The sequence below is a fragment of the Taeniopygia guttata genome, chromosome 30 (assembly GCF_048771995.1).
Source record: "Taeniopygia guttata chromosome 30, bTaeGut7.mat, whole genome shotgun sequence".
NCBI classification, from domain to species: domain Eukaryota; kingdom Metazoa; phylum Chordata; class Aves; order Passeriformes; family Estrildidae; genus Taeniopygia; species Taeniopygia guttata.
In genome coordinates, this window is record NC_133055.1 from 5,583,500 (window position 1) to 5,603,217 (window position 19,718).

At 52.9% G+C, this 19,718-nt stretch overlaps 2 protein-coding genes across 2 annotated transcripts in view; one reads left to right on the forward strand and one right to left on the reverse strand.

Annotated features, from left to right (window-relative positions):
* LOC100226816 (uncharacterized) overlaps positions 1-19,718 on the reverse strand; it is a 1,189,242-nt gene that overhangs the window by 597,807 nt on the left and 571,717 nt on the right. The gene's annotated exons all lie outside the window — the stretch shown is intronic.
* Positions 1-19,718, forward strand: part of LOC121469068 (uncharacterized) — a 662,903-nt gene that overhangs the window by 138,235 nt on the left and 504,950 nt on the right. The window contains exon 6 of the mRNA XM_072919760.1: positions 13,015-13,338. Within this exon, the coding sequence (XP_072775861.1) occupies positions 13,015-13,338 (324 nt within the window). The remainder of the gene's footprint in view (positions 1-13,014; positions 13,339-19,718) is intronic.

The window sequence follows — 19,718 nt, forward strand, 5'->3', positions numbered from 1 at the left end:
TGTAACCTAAAACTACACTTAACAAAATATGTAAGAGAATTAATACAGCATAAACTTTCTAACATGACAGATATAATATTCATTGTAACACTTGCGAAAAGCCAATCATAAATATGCATTTATCACAATCCCTCCTCTTATCCTTTATAAATCATTTGGCTTGAGCAATATGTCTTATCCTCTTGCATTCTTTGGACTCTGTTGGTAATCAAATAAAACATGGGATTAAACAAAGAAGAAATATCAAAACACTTGTAACACATAAAAGGAAGAATCCTAATTTCTTCCACCATCCCATTCTCAATACATTACCCCACCTGTTAGTTTTTAACATTATTTTCACTTTGGTTTTTTTTGGACTGATACCAGGGTAATATTTTTTTTCTGATATCCTTTGTTTTTTCCAGGATGACGCCCTCATTGCCATCTATTTTCAACAATCTGTACACCCCATTCTTTAGCCAATAAATAGCGTAAAGCCAACCTATTTTAATCCACTGCAGTTATAGTTTGGCTTTGCTGACTCAATATTAATTCCAGTGCCTGAGCAGCTTTGTTTGTTATCTCCTCTATAACTGCTTGGAGTCCTATAGTACGATGCAGTATATAATTTGGGGTTAATAAAGAGCTAGATTGCTGTGCTGGTTTCACCTTTTTGTTTACTAATTGCCTTTTTACCGAATCTTGGACTATATCTCTAAGATCAAATGTAAAACAAATCCATCTCTCTCCTTTTGGACATTCCATGCCCCAAGTATTACTACTTTTTCCTAAGTTCATTGTAATCCAATATTTTTCCCCATTTTGCCTGCAGGTACTCAGTTTGGGTGGGTCTGTGGCTGTTGACATGGGTGTGTGTAACAAAAAGGAACTTTGGTTCCTTTCCGTGTAATACTTTCTGTAGCATTTGGGACACGATCTTGCTGGTATCTCAGAAGGGAAAAGACAACAAATGAGAGACAGAAACAGGAATGACAGAGGTCTGGCATGGCTTATACCCCCACCTCCCCTGCCTGTGGGGTTGCTTCCCACAGCAGGTACGTGTGATCTTCTCGGTGGTGAGCACAGTGCTCAGTCCAGGCTTGCCCTCTGTTTCCCTTGTCACTCCTTTTTACTCATTTTTTTAGGCAAGTCCTTTTCGACACTCCTTAACTGTGGTTTCCCACCGTTCCTCAGGTATCTCTCACTCAACAGGCACTAATAATCCATCCACAAAACAAAGTTATTACTTCAGTTATTTTGGGTTCTATCTGTATAGGGAATTGATTCAGTACTGATACCTCTTGCAACAAGAACATAGATTTTGTGAGCTACAATGCAAATTATTGTCATAATTTAAACATTCACTTGTAACCCAGCTAGCGTGTCCAGTATTGGGATGAATCACATAAAATATACAGTATAGTACTGATGGCAATTTCCCTTCTTCCCTGTACAAGCCACAGGCTGAGGCCAGGCTATAAGAACTCTTTGACTAAAACACTCCCGATCCTCCTGTTTGAAGTGGCAGTGTTCCTCTGCCAAGGAGGTGTCGGAGGCGTCTCAGGGTTTATTCAGGCAGGGCTTAGAACCAGTGATGCAAGCTTTGCCTTATTTCTCAGTGAGGTGTTATTCTTTGTACCTGCCTTGGATCATCTGGGTCTTCCCAAACCATTACCACCCAGTCCTGGTTGGAAGTCAATTTGGTATCACCCGGTTTAGATGTGATAGTCCATTCCTCAAGTTTCTTCACAAGTCCTTTGGTTTTGCTGGCATGAATTCACCCTCTTTCCGTGGTTTAGATTGCTGCTTCAGTGGTACCTGGAAAGGATTTCTTAATACCACAGTGTTAAAAGAAAAACAATACTGCATGAACTTTTACCATTCGTTTTCTTTAAAACTTTCTGAGTTTAACTAAACTCTTTTTCTACAGCCACTTCTTCTTCTTGTATCCAGCTGTGTTAATATCTGCAGAGACCAATTCTTCTTCCTGTGAGCTATAATTAGTTAAATAAAAAAGACCAGGCCAATTTTAACATGAGATGTATCACATCTCTTGCCTTTTACTTTTTGGGTAACATTTAACTGTTTTAGTCTTACAGACTTTAAGTCTTCAGAACAAAAGCCTTCTCTTCTTAACAACAGCAATCAGAAAGAAAAAAGAAATCTTGCTTAAGACAATAAACCACTTTGTGAGAGTCACAATCTCTGCCTTGATCTTATCTCTACTAGTGGTCCTGTTCACAGCCTTGGGTTTAACTCTGTCCTTCCCCACTTCCCCCCCTCCTTGTTGTCACTCTGCCTAGCAGGAATGGGGGAGAACTTACAGATAGCTGTGGCTGAGGGGACCTTGGGGGTGTATTTCGCTCTCCCCTTCGCTCTCTTTCTCTCTCTCTCTCCCTTTCTCTCTCTTTCTCTTTCTTTTTCTCTCTTCACATTTCAGCAGCCACATTCCAATATCAGTCCACTTTCTAACATTAATCCTACATCCTGGAGAGGTGAGTCTGCCAATCACCTCTGCCCCCTTTTTCAACTTCCTTACAAAGTAAATTACTTTTGTTATGTGTGTTCTGCAGGCTTGTAATTCTCGGCACCCTCCACCAAGGCTACCAGCCACTCACAGCTGACAGTGCAAAAATAAAGACTTATTTTGCTATCACAATTTTTCCATTCACAAGCTTGAAAAGGTTGCAGGAACAAAGTAAACAACAACTTACTTCCAAAGTGACCCTGCCTGCACCAAAACAAATTTAAGGCAATGCTAGTTAGTGCAATGCAATTTGCAACGAAGCCAAGGTTTGATTTGGGAAGGCCATCTGAGGACACAGAGCATGAGTTTTACAAATCTGTATTTTGAAGAGGGAATGGACAAAATATGAATAGAGTTGAGGGCAGGGGGAGGACAGCAAGTGAGGAATTTTTCTCTGCAATACTCTCTTTTCGACTGCCAGGAAACACTCTAACACTCTCTCCAAGGAGATAAAGAAAAGCTCATAAAAAACAATCTACATTACATATACTACCATTCATCTACATTTACTCACTTTTATTTTTCACTAACTCTCACATACAACAAGAAGATACTTTTTACTTTCAAACAGTCTACATTACTTATCTACACCCTGAGTGCTGTTGGAATGTTAATCCCTCAACCCAGCAGGTTTGAATCCTGGATGCTCTTGGGCACTCTTATCCCTCAATCCGGCACTCCACGGGGTTCCTCTTCTTCCTAAGATCCAGTCCCAGTTTCTCTGGGAGGGATTCTCTCTTTTTTATCACTCGCTTGGTCTCTTTACTGGCCATTTTTCACATGAAAAAGACGAAAAGCAGCATGAGAGACTACAGCAATCACTTGGCAAGTCTGGGATACCCAGCAGCTTCTGTCACACACATTCATTCCCCCCTTATCCGCCCCATCCCAACAAATACTCACCTATCCTTTGTCCTTGGGTCTTGGTTCTTCGTGTACACTTTAGTCTTGGGGCTAATTACCGCGGTTTTAGGGAATGCTTTCCCTTTTCTTTGTTTTATTGTCTCCTTTTGCCCATAGATCATAACCTGTGTCTGGTCACACACCAGGGGAACAGAGCGAGGCTGCCTAAATAGGGCAGGACCCTCTTCCTCACCCTGACTCTCCAAGGCCCCGGCAGAGAGGTGTTAAAAACCATCCTTTGCTACCATAATTGTGAAAAACGCCAATCACTTGGCTGTTAAATTTTTAATAATAAGAACATGGTTATTAAAATAGTAATACAATTAGAATAATAACAATTTAGAGTTAGGACAATTACAAGACAATAAAAAGCAAAGAATTAAGGATGTCCAGATGCTCTGGGGCACTTAAGCCACAACAAGCATACCTTGTGAACAAAGGAATCACCCTTAAAACTACACTATTGCATATTCATATATCCTTCATGGTTATGCATACATTCTATTTAAAACAAGAAACTCTGTCTGTTATATGCCAACTGTTTCCTTTAATCCCCATGGCGTCTTCGAGTCTGAGCAAGGCCTGAAGAAATTAGATTCTTCTGACAAGAAAACCATAAATTCCTCTTCTTTGGAAGATTTAGGTGTTCTGTGATGGTTATGTCAAAGCGAGTATGTCATTCCTTAAAAGAAAACCCAGATACATAGTTTCTATTTTAACTACTAAAGCTTCAATTTAACTACACAACTACATTTACAGTACTATTAAAATGTTAATACAGCACTACTATTCAAACTAACATATGTGCATTTTTTACCTTGGGCGTCTGGTGGAGTATCCCCGGAAAGTGCCCATCTCTGCAGGGAGCCACGTGTTTTCAATTGTAAATTAGGTCTTTCTTTCTCTGTCATCTGTGGTTTCCAGTCTTTCCCGGCTGGGTCTTCAGGTCTTTTAAAACTTTAAGAATCTTTTTCTACTAGCACAACTGACTTCATGTATATTTTACATAATCACGAATTATTCCATAATTTATATTACAATGGGGCCGCACAGATTCCCCTGCAGTTCCATGGGGATGCAGAGATCCCCCTGCAGGTCCATGGGGATACAGAGATCCCCCTGCATGTCCGTGGGGATGCAGAGATCCCCCTGCAGGTCCGTGGGGATGCAGAGATCCCCCTGCAGCCCCTGGAGGAGCCAGGCTGGAGCTCGGCGATGCCTGAGAGGAGGCTGTGAGCCCGTGGGCAGAGGGGCCCCGCTGGAGCAGCCTGGCCTGGCAGGACCGAGCCCGTGGCACAGTGACCCACGCTGCAGCACTTGGAGGGGGCTGTGCCCCAGGGGATGGACTCGGCTCGGAGAAGTTCCTGGAGAAGTCTCGGCTGGGAGAGAGCGCAGGGTGCAGCAGGGAACGACTCCTGTCCCTGAGCAGAGGGAGAAGCCGCGGGGGATGAGCTGAGCACGGCCCCATTCCCTGTCTCCTGCCCTGCCGGGGGAGGAGGTGCAGCTGGGAGCAGGGAGGCGTGGGGAAAGCTGCATTTAAGGCTCTGCACTGACTTCTCCTCATCCTGCTCTGAGTCTTTGGAGTTTTCTGCCAGAAATCTCTCCCCTCCCCCGCTCACCCACAGGGCTTTGGGCAGGTTTCCCTTTTTGGGGGCAATCAAAGCGAAGCACCGATGCACTAATGAGGGGCAGGAGAAGGGAGGCTCCCGGGCTTCCCGCAGAGCCGGAGGCACGGAAGGCGCAGGGCCGGGAAAGCCGTGGCGGGAGGTGCGGAGAAGTTTGTTTGTGTGGGCAGCTCAATCCCGCCTCGGGGCCGGGCCCGTCCCGGGGCTGTTCCTCATCTCCGGCTTTGCCCTCACGCAGCGCGGGGGGCCCTGAGAGCGCGGGGCGAGTCTGGGCCGTGCGCAGAGCCCGCCCCCAGCTCGCTGCCATTGGCCGCTGGTGCCGTCAGTCGCGGTTGCGGCGCGCTGATTGGTGGGAGCGGGGCGCAGCACGGCCCCGGCGGCGGGCTGAGGGCGGCCGTGGGCGGGCAGCGGCGCCATTGGCGCCGGGAGCGTCTGTGCGGGCCCGGGAGCGGCGGCAGCGGCCGGAGCGCGGTGAGGCGGCGTCGGCGGAGCTCGGAGGCGGCCCCGGCGCAGGTGGGAGCCGCGCTGGGTTCTGCGGGGGCTCGGGGCTGGCTGCGGGCGGAGGGGGCGGCAGGGGGCTGCGGCGGGTCGGTGGTGCCGTGTCCGGCCCGTGCTGGCCCCGGGCTGAGGGCGCGGCGGGAGCGGCTGCCCGCGGTCTCCTTCCCGCCGGGGCCTGGGCAGGAGCCGCTGCCGGAGCAGCGCTGGCTCGGCCCGGCTGCTGTGGGTAGGACCGAGGGGGCTGCCCCGCGGCCGGGAGCGTGCGGGGAAATTCCCGACGCCGGAGGTTTCTGTGGCCGGAGGATAGCGAGGAGTCCTGTAAAAGTGACTTTATTGCCGAGCACGGGGAGAGGCCGTGGGGCATTTGCCGTGCGCTCTCTGCCATGGTTGTAGTCCGGAGCCTCCTTTTTATCCTCATTTTCCTGGCCGCATCTCCCTCTGCCTTTGCCCACGGGCTGAGGTCCTTGGAAGGTTCAGACTTCCCGATGCGCCTGCTGCCTGTCCTCGTTAATATGCACCCTCCTTTTGTATACCAGCCGATATTCATGGCTCTGTTAAGCCTTTGTTCTCCTGGAAATTCGGGAATTTAGCGGGACTTTGAGAAATTGTGTGGCTCAATTTGTGAAATTTATTTGAACTGATGGTTTCCCCCTTTACTTCCTTATCTACAAGTGCCTGGCCCTATCACCAGGCAGATTCACTCCTTGACTCTGTTTTGTTCTTCTCGGGTCCTGTTTGGTTTTGGGATTATTCTCGGTGCCCTCATTCCCTTTCCTTTTGTAGCCCTTTGTGGATCAGGAAGCCTGGCTGCCGCCTGCATTCCCTGGCTCAGCTGCTGGATGAGCTGCACTGCCAAGGTGTGGAGCATGGTAAAAAGATGAGAATTGCTGCAGCACAGAAGAGAAGCAGCATTCGTTTAACCCCTGGTCTGCCCGGGAGCCACGAATGTGTGTCGCATTCCCATCCTTTCCCTGTTTGGACCAATACATAAACTGCTCTCCTTTTTCGTTTGTTATCTTTTTCAGCACTTTTCCCTTGTCAGGTCCTTGCCAACAGCAGTTGGAGCCATTTACTTTTGCACAAACTCCCTTTTTTTCTGCTCACAGATAATCTGATCCCATCCCCTGGTGAAATGTTGTGTTCCTCTTTCAGTGGATTGGTCGGCAGGAAGGTCAGGAGCTGGAGCTGTCTGGGTGCTTCTTCTTTTGAGGACAGCTTTTAATCTAATGATGCCATTGAAATGATAAATGGGTTCTCTGCCTCCTGGTATGAATTGGTTTGGGTTGCCAGGGGCTGGTCCATGGTGTTATAGGATTTTTTCTGGTGGCCCTTCATCTTTTTCCTATTTTTGGGTGTTCCCTCAAGCTGGGGCTGCATCAATGACTGCATTTTTCTAAATACATCATCAAATACTTGAATTCCAACTAATTTCTCTGGACTTGTTCTAGCAAAAGCCCCAGTGCTCTGATACACCCTGTACAGCACAGACAGTGGCAGCAGATGTTGGAGTGGGCAGAGGGATTACCCCCCCCCACTTCTTATTTTAGTGAAGTTTTCACAACATTCTCCATTTGCTGTTTCCCTTTGCAGCCTCAGCCATTTCTGTTTCAGAGTCAGATCCTCACCATGGGCTCCGCCTTCAGCCGTGCAGATTCCATCTGTGCAAGCAGGCAGAGCTTGGGGTGAGGGGCAGAGGGAATCAGCCAATTCCTGCCCCAGGCAAGAAGAGCCAGGTACCTTGTCCCCGCTCTGCCCCATCAGTGTTAATTTGCATTTCTAAAGCTCCTCTCCTGGGTGCCTGGAATGCAGCTTCTCTTCCAGAGCAGCCTTCAGCAGCCTCAAATGTGTCCCCCTACAACCTGCTGCTTTTTTTTCCCCCTTCAAATCCTCTGTTTAATGTTTATGAGTTAAAAGGGCACCTTTAAATCTCTTCTAGTTTTGCAAAATGCAGCCGAAAGGTGAATGTCAAAAAACCCTGACCAAAATTTTGGCATCGCTAAAAGTGAAACAAAAACACACAAAAATGTTTCAAGGCCATTAATTTTTTTCTCATTCTTCTCAGAGTAAAAACCCATTCTCACATCCCTGACCAAACCTAACCAGCGACATAGAGGTAGGATTATTTAAAAAAATATTCTCATGCTATATACTTTGCACTGAAGGTGCAGGAAAAAGAAAAACTCCACCAATATGTTTAGTGTTAGAGTAAAGGCATTTCTTGATTCTGGCCAGGATGTGCAACAGAAATCATTCCATCTCCACATAGCCCAGGTGTGCAGAGAAAATCGTTCCATGACACGTGGGTTTTACTCGATTTTTCCCTAACTTAATACAGTCTAAAGCGATCTAAATGCATTGGTTTAATGTTCGGTAGTTTCAATTTGTGCAGATTTCTTTGCTTTAGCTGTTAATGAGGTGGGAAGTGCTGATTTCCTTCTCAGCCTTTTGCAGACCAGGTGTCTGCAGCCCTGGCAGTGTCTGGGGTAGGTGTTGGTTGCTGTTTGCTGCTGGGGTTGATGTTTTGCTGCTGGGTGTTTTCTTTGTGGGTATCTTTTGGGCCATTCCCATTGTGTTGAGATGTTAAACTCATCTCCATTGAGTGGTGTAACATCCCTTAACAAAACCTTTAACATTTCTTCCCCCAAGGCCAAGACAAAGCAAGCCTGAGTAGAGAAATGAAAGGTTAACAATGTTAAAGTCTATGAGCTGGTGTATTTTCCATCAATGCCATGGCAGGCAGGGCAGTGTGTGAGTGTAAGTGAGAGCCAGAGTGGAATTGTCCCGTGCTCTTGCCCAGCAGCTGTGGCAGGGCAGCCCAGAGAGCGCTGAAGCTGCAGCAGTGGCAGCAAGGGCTGTCCCCGGTGCTGGAGCTGCCAAAGGAGGGTGGCCAGGCCGAGGATTTCAGCAGAGGATGTGTGGGCAGGCCCAGGGCCTTGCCCCGCTGTGGAGCCCTGGCTGCTGCTGCGCTGCCTTCAGTGCAGCTCAGTGGGGGCCTCCCATCCTCCTGCTGCAGGCGGGAAGTGCAAATCTCCGGGGCTGCAGAGACCTGGAGCCGAGGCTGAGGGGTCCCCCGTGCTCAGCTGTGCTGGCGGCTGTTTCTGGCCTCGGGGCCACTTGGCACGGGCCACGCCACTTGGCCACCAGTGGTGCTGCTCTGCACTCCTTAGGCAGGAGCCGATGTCCTGCTTGGATGGTGGCAACAGCAAAGTGCCAAGGCAGGCTCTGTGCCAGCCCAGCTTCCTGGGGGAGAGATTGCACCAGAGACAGGATTCTGGCCACAGACTGCTTTAACTGTGCATCCCTTATCTCCACCCTGCACTAGGTGAAGAATTCCCAGGGTAAGGAATTCCCGAGATCAATTGCAAGGGAGAGAATCTGGCCTGGGTCTGGCTCTTCTACTTGGCAAAGACAATGGCAAAAGCCGTTTTGTTTTTCATTTTCTCAAGTTTTATTCTCTTTCTCCTGTCCATACAACGTGTAGGCTGTGTGGGGTTAAAAAGTCCTACAATGTTCTGGCTGGAACAGAGAATCCTCAATCCAGGCTGTGTAATTCCCTATTAATTCTCAGAATTGGCTCTGCTCCTTTTTGGTCCTGGATAACGTTACTTCTGAGATTGCCCACACCTTCTCTTGGTCATTCAACCACGCAACTTCAGTCAAAATATGTCCCAAATATTTAACGTTTTTCTCCACCATTTGCACTTTTTCCCTTAATACTCAAAAGTTGTTTTTTATCTAGAAAATTCAGCCATTTCATAGAGGCTTTGTCTACCACTTGTTCTTGTGCTCCTCATTGGAGCCATCAGATTCCCTGACTGGCAGGATAGGAGTGCTGTAGGGGGACATCCCTGGCCCAAAAAGCCCTGCCTTTAGCAGGGACTCCATACCAGGCTGTGAGCCCTTCCTTCCCTCCCCTGGAACAGGGTGTTGCTTTTAGCCCCCACTTGTCCTGGTTGCTTCCAAGTAATTTGGAGAGGCTCCACATCAAATTTTCCGTCTGGGGCATCCCACACCTCTGGGTTCCCTTCAGCATAGGCCTTGCCAGACATTTGACACAAAGGTACAGCAGCAATAGCCTCTGTATCACCTTTTACAATATTACAATGCCACCATCAAATTCCTTCCTAGTTAATTACAATCACAGTAGGAAGAGAAAGAAATTAGTTTATTTCAAACCTATCCTCCACAGCTCCTAATAGCGATTGAACAAATGACACCAGCTCAGCTTTCCCAGTTATTCCCTTAATAATGAAAACATTCCTTTATATTTTTCCCCCCTTAGGTGTAAGATTCAGAGTGGATGGAGAGGCCCCTGTGTCCATCAGGAGAGGCCTCCTCTGGATGCAGACCCAGCCTGGATGTTCTCCAGGGCTGCAGTGTGGTGGGTCCCCGGTGGGATGGGAGCTCAGAGAGCCCTGACAATCCATGTCCATGCAGGGGTGGACTCGCTCCTCCTGAGGGTGCTGCTGTCTGTGCTTGCAGTGTCCTTGTGGGCTGCAGCTGGAGCCCTGACTCCTTCCCAGGGGCTGTTTGGGTGGGCTCTGCCCTGGCCAGGAGGGCAATGCCTCTGCCAGGTGCTTGTGGCCGACGCCGTCCCCTGGGTGCTGGGGCCCCCTTGGGCCCTGGGGTTGGTCCCTCAGGGGCTGTGGGAACTCTGCCATGGCCTTTGCCTTCAGCTTGGCCTTTTGCTCATCCCTTCTTGCCTTCAGCTGCTGTGCCTTTGTGCCCAAGTGCTGCAGGGCCTTCTTCTGCCACTCCTGCAGCCCCGGTCACTGCCTGTGGGTGCTCATCCTCTGAGAGCTGCTGAGCTTTCTGCAAAATCTTTCCTTTCTGCAGGGACCCAAACCAAATCCTTCACAGAAAATCCTGATCCTTCCATGTGCACTCTGCATTTCCCAGACGTTGCTTTGTTTTGCTCCTTGTGCTCAGGGTCCCCTGCACAGCCCGTGTGGCAGAGCCGGTGCCTGTCCTGCCGCAGTGTCCAAAGGCGGCCCCCCCGGCGGGCAGGGCCGGCAGCTCCCCGGGGCCGGGCAGCGGCCGGGGCGTCCCGCAGCCTCCTGGGGGCCGGGGGCCACTGCCGGCCCTGCCCGGGGCTGGTGGGCTCAGGCAGCGCCCGGCGCTGAGCCCCGGCTGCCCCACAGCCCCGGCCCGGCCCCGCAGCTCCCCACAGGCCCCCAGCCCTGCTCCCGGTCCCGCACCTCTGCGCCCGCTGCTGCCGCTGCCCACCACAGAGAAACCCCTGACATCCTGACCTCCTGCTTTTCCTCTCCTGGAAACTGGGAATTCAAAGTATCAGCTGGCAAATTGTCAGGATAAGGCCCTGCTGAAAAACATCCCAATCATGAATATTTTTCTCTTCCTCCTCTTTTCCATCATCCTTTTTCTTACCACACACATTCCTCCTGCTGCTTCTTGCCTGAACCATATTGCTGCACACCCCTCTTCACCCGATCCCTTCCCAGCACACCAACACCATCCATCCCCTGTTGTCCAAATCCCTTCTCCCCTTTCCTTATTGCCCCCCTGGGTGTCCATGTCCTTAATTACCTCTGGGGGAATGTGCAAACCACCTCCACATTTTCCCAAGGGACCCTTCAGAGACATTTTGGGGTCATCATCCCTTTGGCCAGGACCCCTCCCTGGCTTTCCCTTTTCTCCCCTCCATGGGTGCCCTGCCATGTTCACTCCCCGAAGATCCCAGGGCACTCACTGATGAGATTTTCAGTGCTCTCTCCCTGCTGACTCTTCACAGACCCCCCTGATGTGTCACTCGTCTGTCTCCTGGTCACTCCCGGGTCCCCAATCAATCCCCGGTGCCGCCGCCAGCCAAGGGAGCCGATCACCCAAAGTGGGTGAGGCACCTTCAGCTGCACTCCCTGCCCCAGGGTGTGCGGAAACATTGACATCACCAGAGGATTCTGTCCACAAAGCTGACAGAGAAGTCCTGTGAAACTAATTTCATTCCTAAAAATTGGAGAGGCCATGGAACATTCCCCATGGGATCTCTCCAATTGCTGGAGGACACAGCCTCCTTTTCATCCTAATTCTCCTGGCCACATCTCCCTCTGCTTTCCCCATTGGCTGAAGTACTTGAGAGCTACAGACTTCCCAATCCACCTACTACATACTCCCTTAATATGCTCCCTGCTTTTATATAGCAAATGATATTCATGGCTCTGTTAAGTCTTTGTTGTTCTTCTGGAAGTTCATGAATTGAGCAGGGCCTTGGCTGAGCATCAGTCTGTGTCATCAATTAATAACATTTTCTAAAACCGATTCCTTCTCCTGTCACTCCCTTGTTTACAGCTCCCTGGCCCTCTGAGCCTTCCCCAACTGGACTCCCCGCCTCGGTACCATCGCCCCCGCGAGGGGAATTTGGGGAGGTGGGAGTGGGGCAGCGCCAAGGCCGGGCCCCCCCGCGCTGTCCTGGCGGGAGCGGCTGCAGTGGGGACCGAGTGCGGGCGGGAGCGGCCGAGAGCCCAGCGCTGCCCCAGCCCGACCTGCCCCAGCTCCATCCCTGCCCCTCGGCTGGGATGCTGTGGGTCTGGGGGGAAGAGGGAGCCGGCAGTGGGTGCTGGGCCTGGGGGCAGGAGGAGAAGGGAAGGAGAAGCAGGCTTGAGGAACAGAATGGTCAAACGATGCAGGTGGCAGGAGAAGGTGGGATTGTGCAGGAGAAGGAGGAATGGCCGGAGGAAGAGGAGTGTGAGGAAGAATAGGGACACAGGAGGAGGAGGAGGAGCAGAAAGAGGAAGCAGCAGAAGGTTCCACCCCTCCCTGTATCTGCAGCCTCCCTCCAGCCCCAGGAGCGCTGCTCCCCCCACATGCAGCAGGTGACTGTGGAGGGGGATCCAGGATTTTCACGGGGTGAATCCTGGTGTTTCTGAGCTTTCTTGGGCTAAATGTTGGTGCTTAGGTTTTATGTGGCAGCTGAATCTTTATGTTTTGGAGGAGGTTTTTGCTGAGTTGTGATGTTTGGGGAGCTTTTGATCTGTATCTTGAAGTTTGTCGGATTTTTGGGCTGAATCTTGGTGTTTTGGAGGTTCTTACAGACACAAGATTCCCAATGACTTCCTGAGATGAACTTGGGCAAGGAGGAATATCCAGTCCAAGGTGCTCTCCTCTTGTTTTTTTCCCCAACCAGGATTTTTCATTCCCTGGGCGTGTCTGGATGGAGGAGGAGGAAAAGCCCCGGAGATGCTGCAGGAGGAGGAGCTGCAAACCCAGCCCAGGGAGCTGCGGGGAGGAAAGAGCCCCCCTGAGCCAGGAAGGCGGGCGGAGATCCAGCCAGAGCTCGGAGCTGGTGGAGAAGTCTCATGGCAGGGAGAAGCCCCACAAGTGCTTGTAATGTGGGAAGGGTTTCAGCCAGAGCTCCCACCTGATCCAGCACCAGAGGATCCACACTGGGGAGAGGCCCTACGAGTGTGGGGAGTGTGGGAAGAGGTTTCAGACCAGCTCCCATCTCCTTGTACATGAGCGGAGTCACACAGAGGAGAGGCCCTTCCGCTGCCCCGACTGCGGGAAGGGCTTCAAGCACAGCTCCCACCTCTCCGTGCACCGGCGCATCCACACCGGGGAGAGGCCCTACGAGTGTGGGAAGTGTGGGAAGGGTTTCAAATACATGTCTCACCTGATTAAGCACCAGGTGATCCACACTGGGGAACGGCCCTATGAGTGCTTGGAATGTGGGAAGAGCTTTGGGTGGAACTCATACCTGAGAACACACCAGCGCATCCACACTGGGGAGAGGCCCTACAAGTGTGGGAAGTGTGGGAAGAGCTTCTCCAGGAGCTCAAACTTGACCCAGCACCAGCGGAGGCACCACTAAGGGAAGCCCTGTGAGTGCTCCGAGTGAGGGAAGAGCTTGGATTGAAGGAAGAGAGTGAGGGAAGAGCTTGGAGTGTGGGAAGAGAGTGAGGGAAGAGCTTGGAGTGAGGGAAGAGAGTGAGGGAAGAGCTTGGAGTGAGGGAAGAGCTTGGTGCGCTGCTCCAGCTCCATCCCCCATGGGAGGATCCGGGCTGGATGATCCCCAGTGACCCCCGTTGGGCAGAGCCCTGGTGCCCCCGTATGGGGAATAAAACAGAGAGTAAAGCAATGGAGCACATAAAGGGGCCCGATATCTGAGGCCTGACTGAGCAGAAACTGTGGGAGACACCGACACAGTTTAAGTCTCCCTGGGCAAGAAGTGACCGAGCAACGTGGTGTGAGACTTTGTGATAAAATAATGTTACCAGGTGATGTCATGTCATGAAGAATGTGTAACCAATGGGAAATTGTTCCAAAAACAGAGCCCTATATAAGGACCATAGAAGTAAATCCCTGTATAAAAACCTGGTACACACAATAAAATTGGCTTTGGTCTAATCTCGGATGTCCCCGTCTCTCCCTGGTGGATAACCCTGTTGTGGGTGATCCCCGTTGGGTGGGGGGAAGGTGTTGGAGGGATTTCTTTCCCTTCTCCTCGTGCTGCCGTGGTTTGGTCGGTAATAAATTCCCTCCCTGTGCCCGGGCTGGGTCTGTTGTCCCCGTGCCGCTGCTCGGGGCGGGATCTCTCCCGTTCCTTCTCTGCACTCCCGGGCCTCTCCTCAGCCAATGAGAGAATGCGGTGGACAAGAGTCAGCCAATCAGAGAGAGCGGCGCTGATGACTCACCAGTTGCCGGGCAGACCCGCAGCGGGCAGTGTTCCCCACCCGGACCCCGCCCTCCCTGCCCAGTGCCAGCCCCGCCGTGGGGTCCCCCCAAGTCCCTCCCCAGTGCCCCCATAAACTGGGCTGGGTTTAACTGGGAAGCGTTACTGGGAACACTGGGAGCAGGCGGGCAGGGGCAGAGTGACAGCAGGGCTGGGGGTACACAGGACCCCCCAAAATCAGCGTGGGGATGGAGTGGGGGATCCCGGCTGGGGCCGAGGCCACGGGGAAGCTCTGCGGCCGCCGGTGGCTCAGGAGATCTGTGGGCAGAGAAACAGGGGTGACACCGGGCTGGGGGCCCCAGGTGGAGCACCCACAGTCTTGGGGAGAGGGGACATGACCCCCGGGACCCCCCTTGACCCACTTGCACAGGTAGAAGCCGAGCCCCAGCACCAGGAAGACAAAGCCCAACTCGTAGTCCCTGATCCCCGTCTGCATCTTGCTGCCGGTGGCGTCCAGCGGCATCTCTGAGAGGCCTGCAGGCATCAGGACCCCCCAAAACCTCTCACTGACACCCCAAGCCTCTCCAAGCACCCTCCTGATTGCTCCCAGTCCACCCAGGACCCCCTGAAACTTGCCCTGATCCCTTCCTCACCTCCTCAGGACCCACCAAAGCCTCTCCCATCCCTTTCAGAATCCCACAACCCCCTTCCAGTCTCCCCCCACCACCCCAGTACACCTAAACCCTCTCCCAGTCCCTTCTCAGCTCCACCAGGACTCACCCAAACGCCTCCCAGTCTCTTTCCAGCACAACCAACCTCATCCCAATCTCTGCTTTTCCATCCCCAATCTCCATCCAGCTCACTCTAGTCCCTCCCAGTCACACCCAGTACCCCAAACTCCCTTCCAGTGCCCACCAGGACCCCCAGAACCTCATCCCACCAGCTTCTTCTCTGCTGAATTCCTAGAGGAAGACCAGGCCCAACTACTACCAGACCTTCAGAGAAAACTCCACCCTTCTAGAGATCACCACTTCAGCAGCATTTCATCTGCCACTCCAGAAGGAGCAGCCACCATTTTAACTGGACTACTACCAACACCCTGACTCCTCAGGGTGTCAGGTTTCTGCCTCCTTCACTAGTTTCATTTGTACTAATTGCATTTTTTAAATTATTATTTTTATTTAGTTTTTTTCCTGGTAAAGAACTGTTATTCCCATTCCCATATCTTTGCCTGAGAGCCTTTTGTTAAATTGTGGTAATTCGGAGGGAGGGGGTTTACCTTTTCCATTTCACAGGAGGCTTTTCCTTCCTTCACAAACTCCTGTCTATTCAAACCTACAAGCTGTAGCTCAGCCCTTCTCTGAACTGTTCTCTCCCCCACCTGCCTTGTACTTCCCAACTGCTCCCTCTTTTCCCCCAGTGAGTTCCCAGCCCATTCCAGTCTCCATCACACTGTTGCCTTCCTTGGTGCCCCTCACCATGAGGAAGGCCGAGCCCCAGGCTTAGGGACTCATCCTGTCACTGGCTGAGGAGCAGCAATGTCTCAGAGGTCCGGTGGGATTTTAGTGTCATTCAGAGCTGCTCTCCAGCCCTCAGCTCTCCTCACTGCTGAGTTCCCGCTCCCTTTTCCTTGTCCTTGCAGCAGGATGAGCTCTGTGAATCCCCTTGAGCCTCCCCACTCTTCCCAGCCCACGCACCCACCTCAGTTAGGCTGAAGCTGCAGCTTCTCTGTCTCCTCTGGCACACCAGTGCAGTCCCCTGTGCGGGGAGCCCCAGCCCCAGAGCACAGCACTCAGCAGTGCAGTCGGGGCTGGAGCAGCTGCCCCGCAGCCCTGGCTTGGCTCTTTATGGCAGGGAATGCTCCCTGTGTGCAGCTGTCCCTGCAGGATGGCCCCAGGGCAGAGCCCAGCCGGGCTCCCCCTGCAGCCCCTGAAGCTTGGGGCAGACAGTGGTCCCAGAGCTGAGGTTCACGGGGAGCACCCGGAGCTGTGCCTCGCACTCTGGTGCCGTGTCACAGTCTCGTGTGCAGGGGCAGCTCCAGGGCCTTCTTCCTCTTCCTCCACCCCGGCCAGCTTGGGCACTCTTGGGGGTCTCTGCTCCATGTCAGTGACTGGATTTGTGGCTACTTGCAGGAGAGATGCCTCAGAAAGCTCCGAGTCAGCAAGTCCTGCTTTCGTGCCTGGAAGGCACCTTCAAGAGAGAAGCCTCAGGAAGGCTCAGGTCAGCAAGTCCTGCGCTCTGGTCTCGAGGGCTCCTGCCACAAGGACAGGAGACTCCTGTCAAGGATGGTGGTCTGGCCTCGAGGGCACCGGCAGCAGGGATGGGAGATGCCTCCAGGGCACCAAGTCCCACACTCTGCCCTCGAGGGCACCTGCAGAAGAGAAGCCTCGGGAAGGCCACAGGTCAGCAAGTCCTGTGGTCTGGCCTCGAGGTCAGCTGCAGGAATAACACCTCGGACAAGCTCCGGGTCAGACACGAACGAGTGCGCTGTGCAGGGGCTCCTCACAGCACTGCTTTGTCCCGTCCTGTCCTGTCAAGTGCTTGGAGCACTGTGGCATGGTCCTGTCACCACCAGCTCCTATGTCACCACGTGTCACAAAGGGCCCTTGGACACCCAGCTCCGTTCCATGCTGCACCGTGTCACAAAGGGCCCTTGGATACCCTGTCCCGTTCCATTCCACGGTGACCATGCTGCACCGTGTCACAAAGGGCCCTTGGATACCCTGTCCTGTTCCATTCCACGGTGACCATGCTGCACCGTGTCACAAAGGGCCCTTGGATACCCTGTCCCGTTCCATTCCACGGTGACCATGCTGCACCGTGTCACAAAGGGCCCCTGTACACTCTGCCACCTGCCCTGGGGCCACCCCCAGCCCCCCAGAGTGGCCCAGGTTGGAAGGAATGCCTTGCCCCAAGTGTGTCAGACAGCCCAAGAGGATCTTTAGGAACGGCTCAGACCATCAGCAAACGCTGCCCTGCTCTGCGGGCTCAGAGCAGCAGAAGGAGCCCCCAGGGCTGCCGACGCAGCCGCGGCGGGAAGGGCACAGGACCTTCCATGGAAGCTGCCACGGCTCCTTGGAACACGTCCCGGCCCGTGGCCATCCTAAACCCGCAGATGTAACACACACACAAGGAACTGTGGGCCAGGGCAGGAATGCTGCTCTGACCCTGGGGCCCGGGGAGCGCTGACATCAGCAGGTGAGGCACAGTCCCTGCCCAAGCAGACCTGCCACCCCCGAGCCCTGGCAGGGCTGGTGCCCGTCTCCTGCCCCAGAGACCTGTGCCCCTGGGGGCTTCTGTGCCAGAGGGAGCCAAACCCTCATGCACTGGGGGCTGTGCTCCTGCCTGCAGGGGCTGTTGGCAGGAGCACCTGGAGCAACTGCTGGCAACACTTGGTCTCTGTCAGAAGCTCTTACCCCATGCTGAAATTATTTTCTCGCTGAAGTTATTGCCTTCAGCACAAAAACACCTTAGCAGCAAAGGAACAGAAGAATCTGGCAAGTAAGAATCCTCAGTTCAGGAAAGCTTTACTCCCATTGCTCAACTCAAGTACGTTGCAAACTTCCCAAATTAATTGGGATGGCCTGAGGAGGTGAAGATTTGGAATTTTGCTTCCCATCTCAAAGCAGCAACTCATTTGCCTTAACCTCATCCACTGAGGGTCACTTTACACAACATAACACTACACAAAAAAAGGGCAAAACCAAGAGCCATTCTTTGGTTTGCAAATGGTTTTCTATGAAGGGATGATAATATCCTAACTCTCTTAAGGAATAAAAGCTCTGAGTAGAAGGAAAAGGGGCTAATTCTCCTCCTGGTAGAGATACCTAAGTTGCCAGTAAAGTACAGCTCTCCCCCCTTGTTCCCTGCAGGAGAATCGGGACCATGAAGAGGAAAAGTCACAGATATTCACAGATATACAGATCTGAGCCCTCTGTAACCAAAGCTGTGCCAAACTACAGATGGTGCCTTCAAACTGACTCAAATTCCAGCCTGGACCTCTCACCTTCCAGACAACTCCTTCCCCAACACCCCACCAACACCAACCCCCTAAACTCCCGCACAGAAGCCCCCAACACCCCACCAGAACCCCCAGCTGTCCCCGTCCCTCTGCAGAGCTTTCCCACCCTCCAGCAGACCCCCTGGTTCCCTGCACGTGCCGTGGGATGGCACTCAGGAGGATCTGCTCCAAGGCCTTCCCCTGGAGCAAGCTCAGGCTGCCAGGCCTATGGATCCTGGATCATCCTTCCCTCTGAGCCTTCCTGTGCACGGCTCTTCCATTGGCACATCTGTGCTCAGCTGGGACTACTCTGCTCACCCAGGGCTGCTGGTAAAGGATGGAGAGCAGCCTGGCCAGGTCTTTCTCCAGCTCCCTCTGTGCTCTTGGGGAAGGCAGAACCTTCCACAGGAAAGCAACTGGTGCCACAAGGAGTGGGTGGCATCAGGCAGCTCTGGGGAAGCCCCTCAGGAATGCTGTATCCTGAGGGAACACTGTTGGCCTTGACCTGTTGGCACCTGCAAAAGCTTCAAATCAGCTGCCTCAGCTTCCAGGGCCTCTCTTGGCCAGCATCCTGACGTGGATGCAGGACGGCTGCCAGGCACTGCTGGGACCCAGCGGGACAGGAGCGGCTGTCTCGTGTCCACACAGCACCCGTGACACAGCCAGGGCCATCCCGAGAGCAGACAGACACTCACGGGCCAGCAGAGAGGAGCAAGGAGCCCTGGGCTCCTCTCAGGGTATCTCAGCTGGGCTCGCTCCACAACACGCCCCCATTGGAAGGCCTGCTGATGCCCAGCTGCCAGAAATGCCTCCCTTGTGCTCTCCAAGATGCACAGGGAGAGCCAGTGAGCAGGACATTTGGGAGGCAATCCTTCCAAGCCTTTTCTGAGGCCAGGCACACACCAAGATCAGCCAAGACTCTCCACCACGCTGCCTGGCCCACCCAGCCCAGCTCTGTGCTGGCCCTGGGCCACAGCAGCTCCCAGCAAGCAGGAGGCAAATGCATCTTGCCAAGAGCTGAAACACAGCAGACAGGGAAGATGTGAAAAGTGTGTGCGTAAAGGTCTGTTAATTCACAGCTCCCACTGAGAGCTTTGGGGCTCACAGATGGACAGAGATGGTTCTGCTCACCCCTCTGTCCAAAGTGAGGGTAACACACGCTGCTGCAGGTGCTTGGGTTGGTCTCTGCAGGTCCAGGTGGATGCCAAACCTGCTCTTCACAGCCTTCTCCCTTGCCCTGCCCCTCTGCCAAGTGCAGCGGGCCTCAAGGACTGAAAGGAGCACAGAGAGCCAAAGGGGGACACTTGCACCTGCCTCACTGGGAGCTCCCTGGGCAGCGCTTTCCTTGAGAAGCAAGCCCCTGTCCTCCAAATGCATTTCCCCAAATGTGCGGCTTTTCTGCTCAACACCAACACACCCTTAGGAAACGCTGGCAAGGCTGAAGGACTTCATGTCCTTTCAGGACAGGCACTCCAGCTCTAGCTCCTATTCCGCCAAGTGCCTTTCCAGGTGGAGGCTCAGACGTGCAGCCCCAGGCCCTCTACAAACACAAGCTGC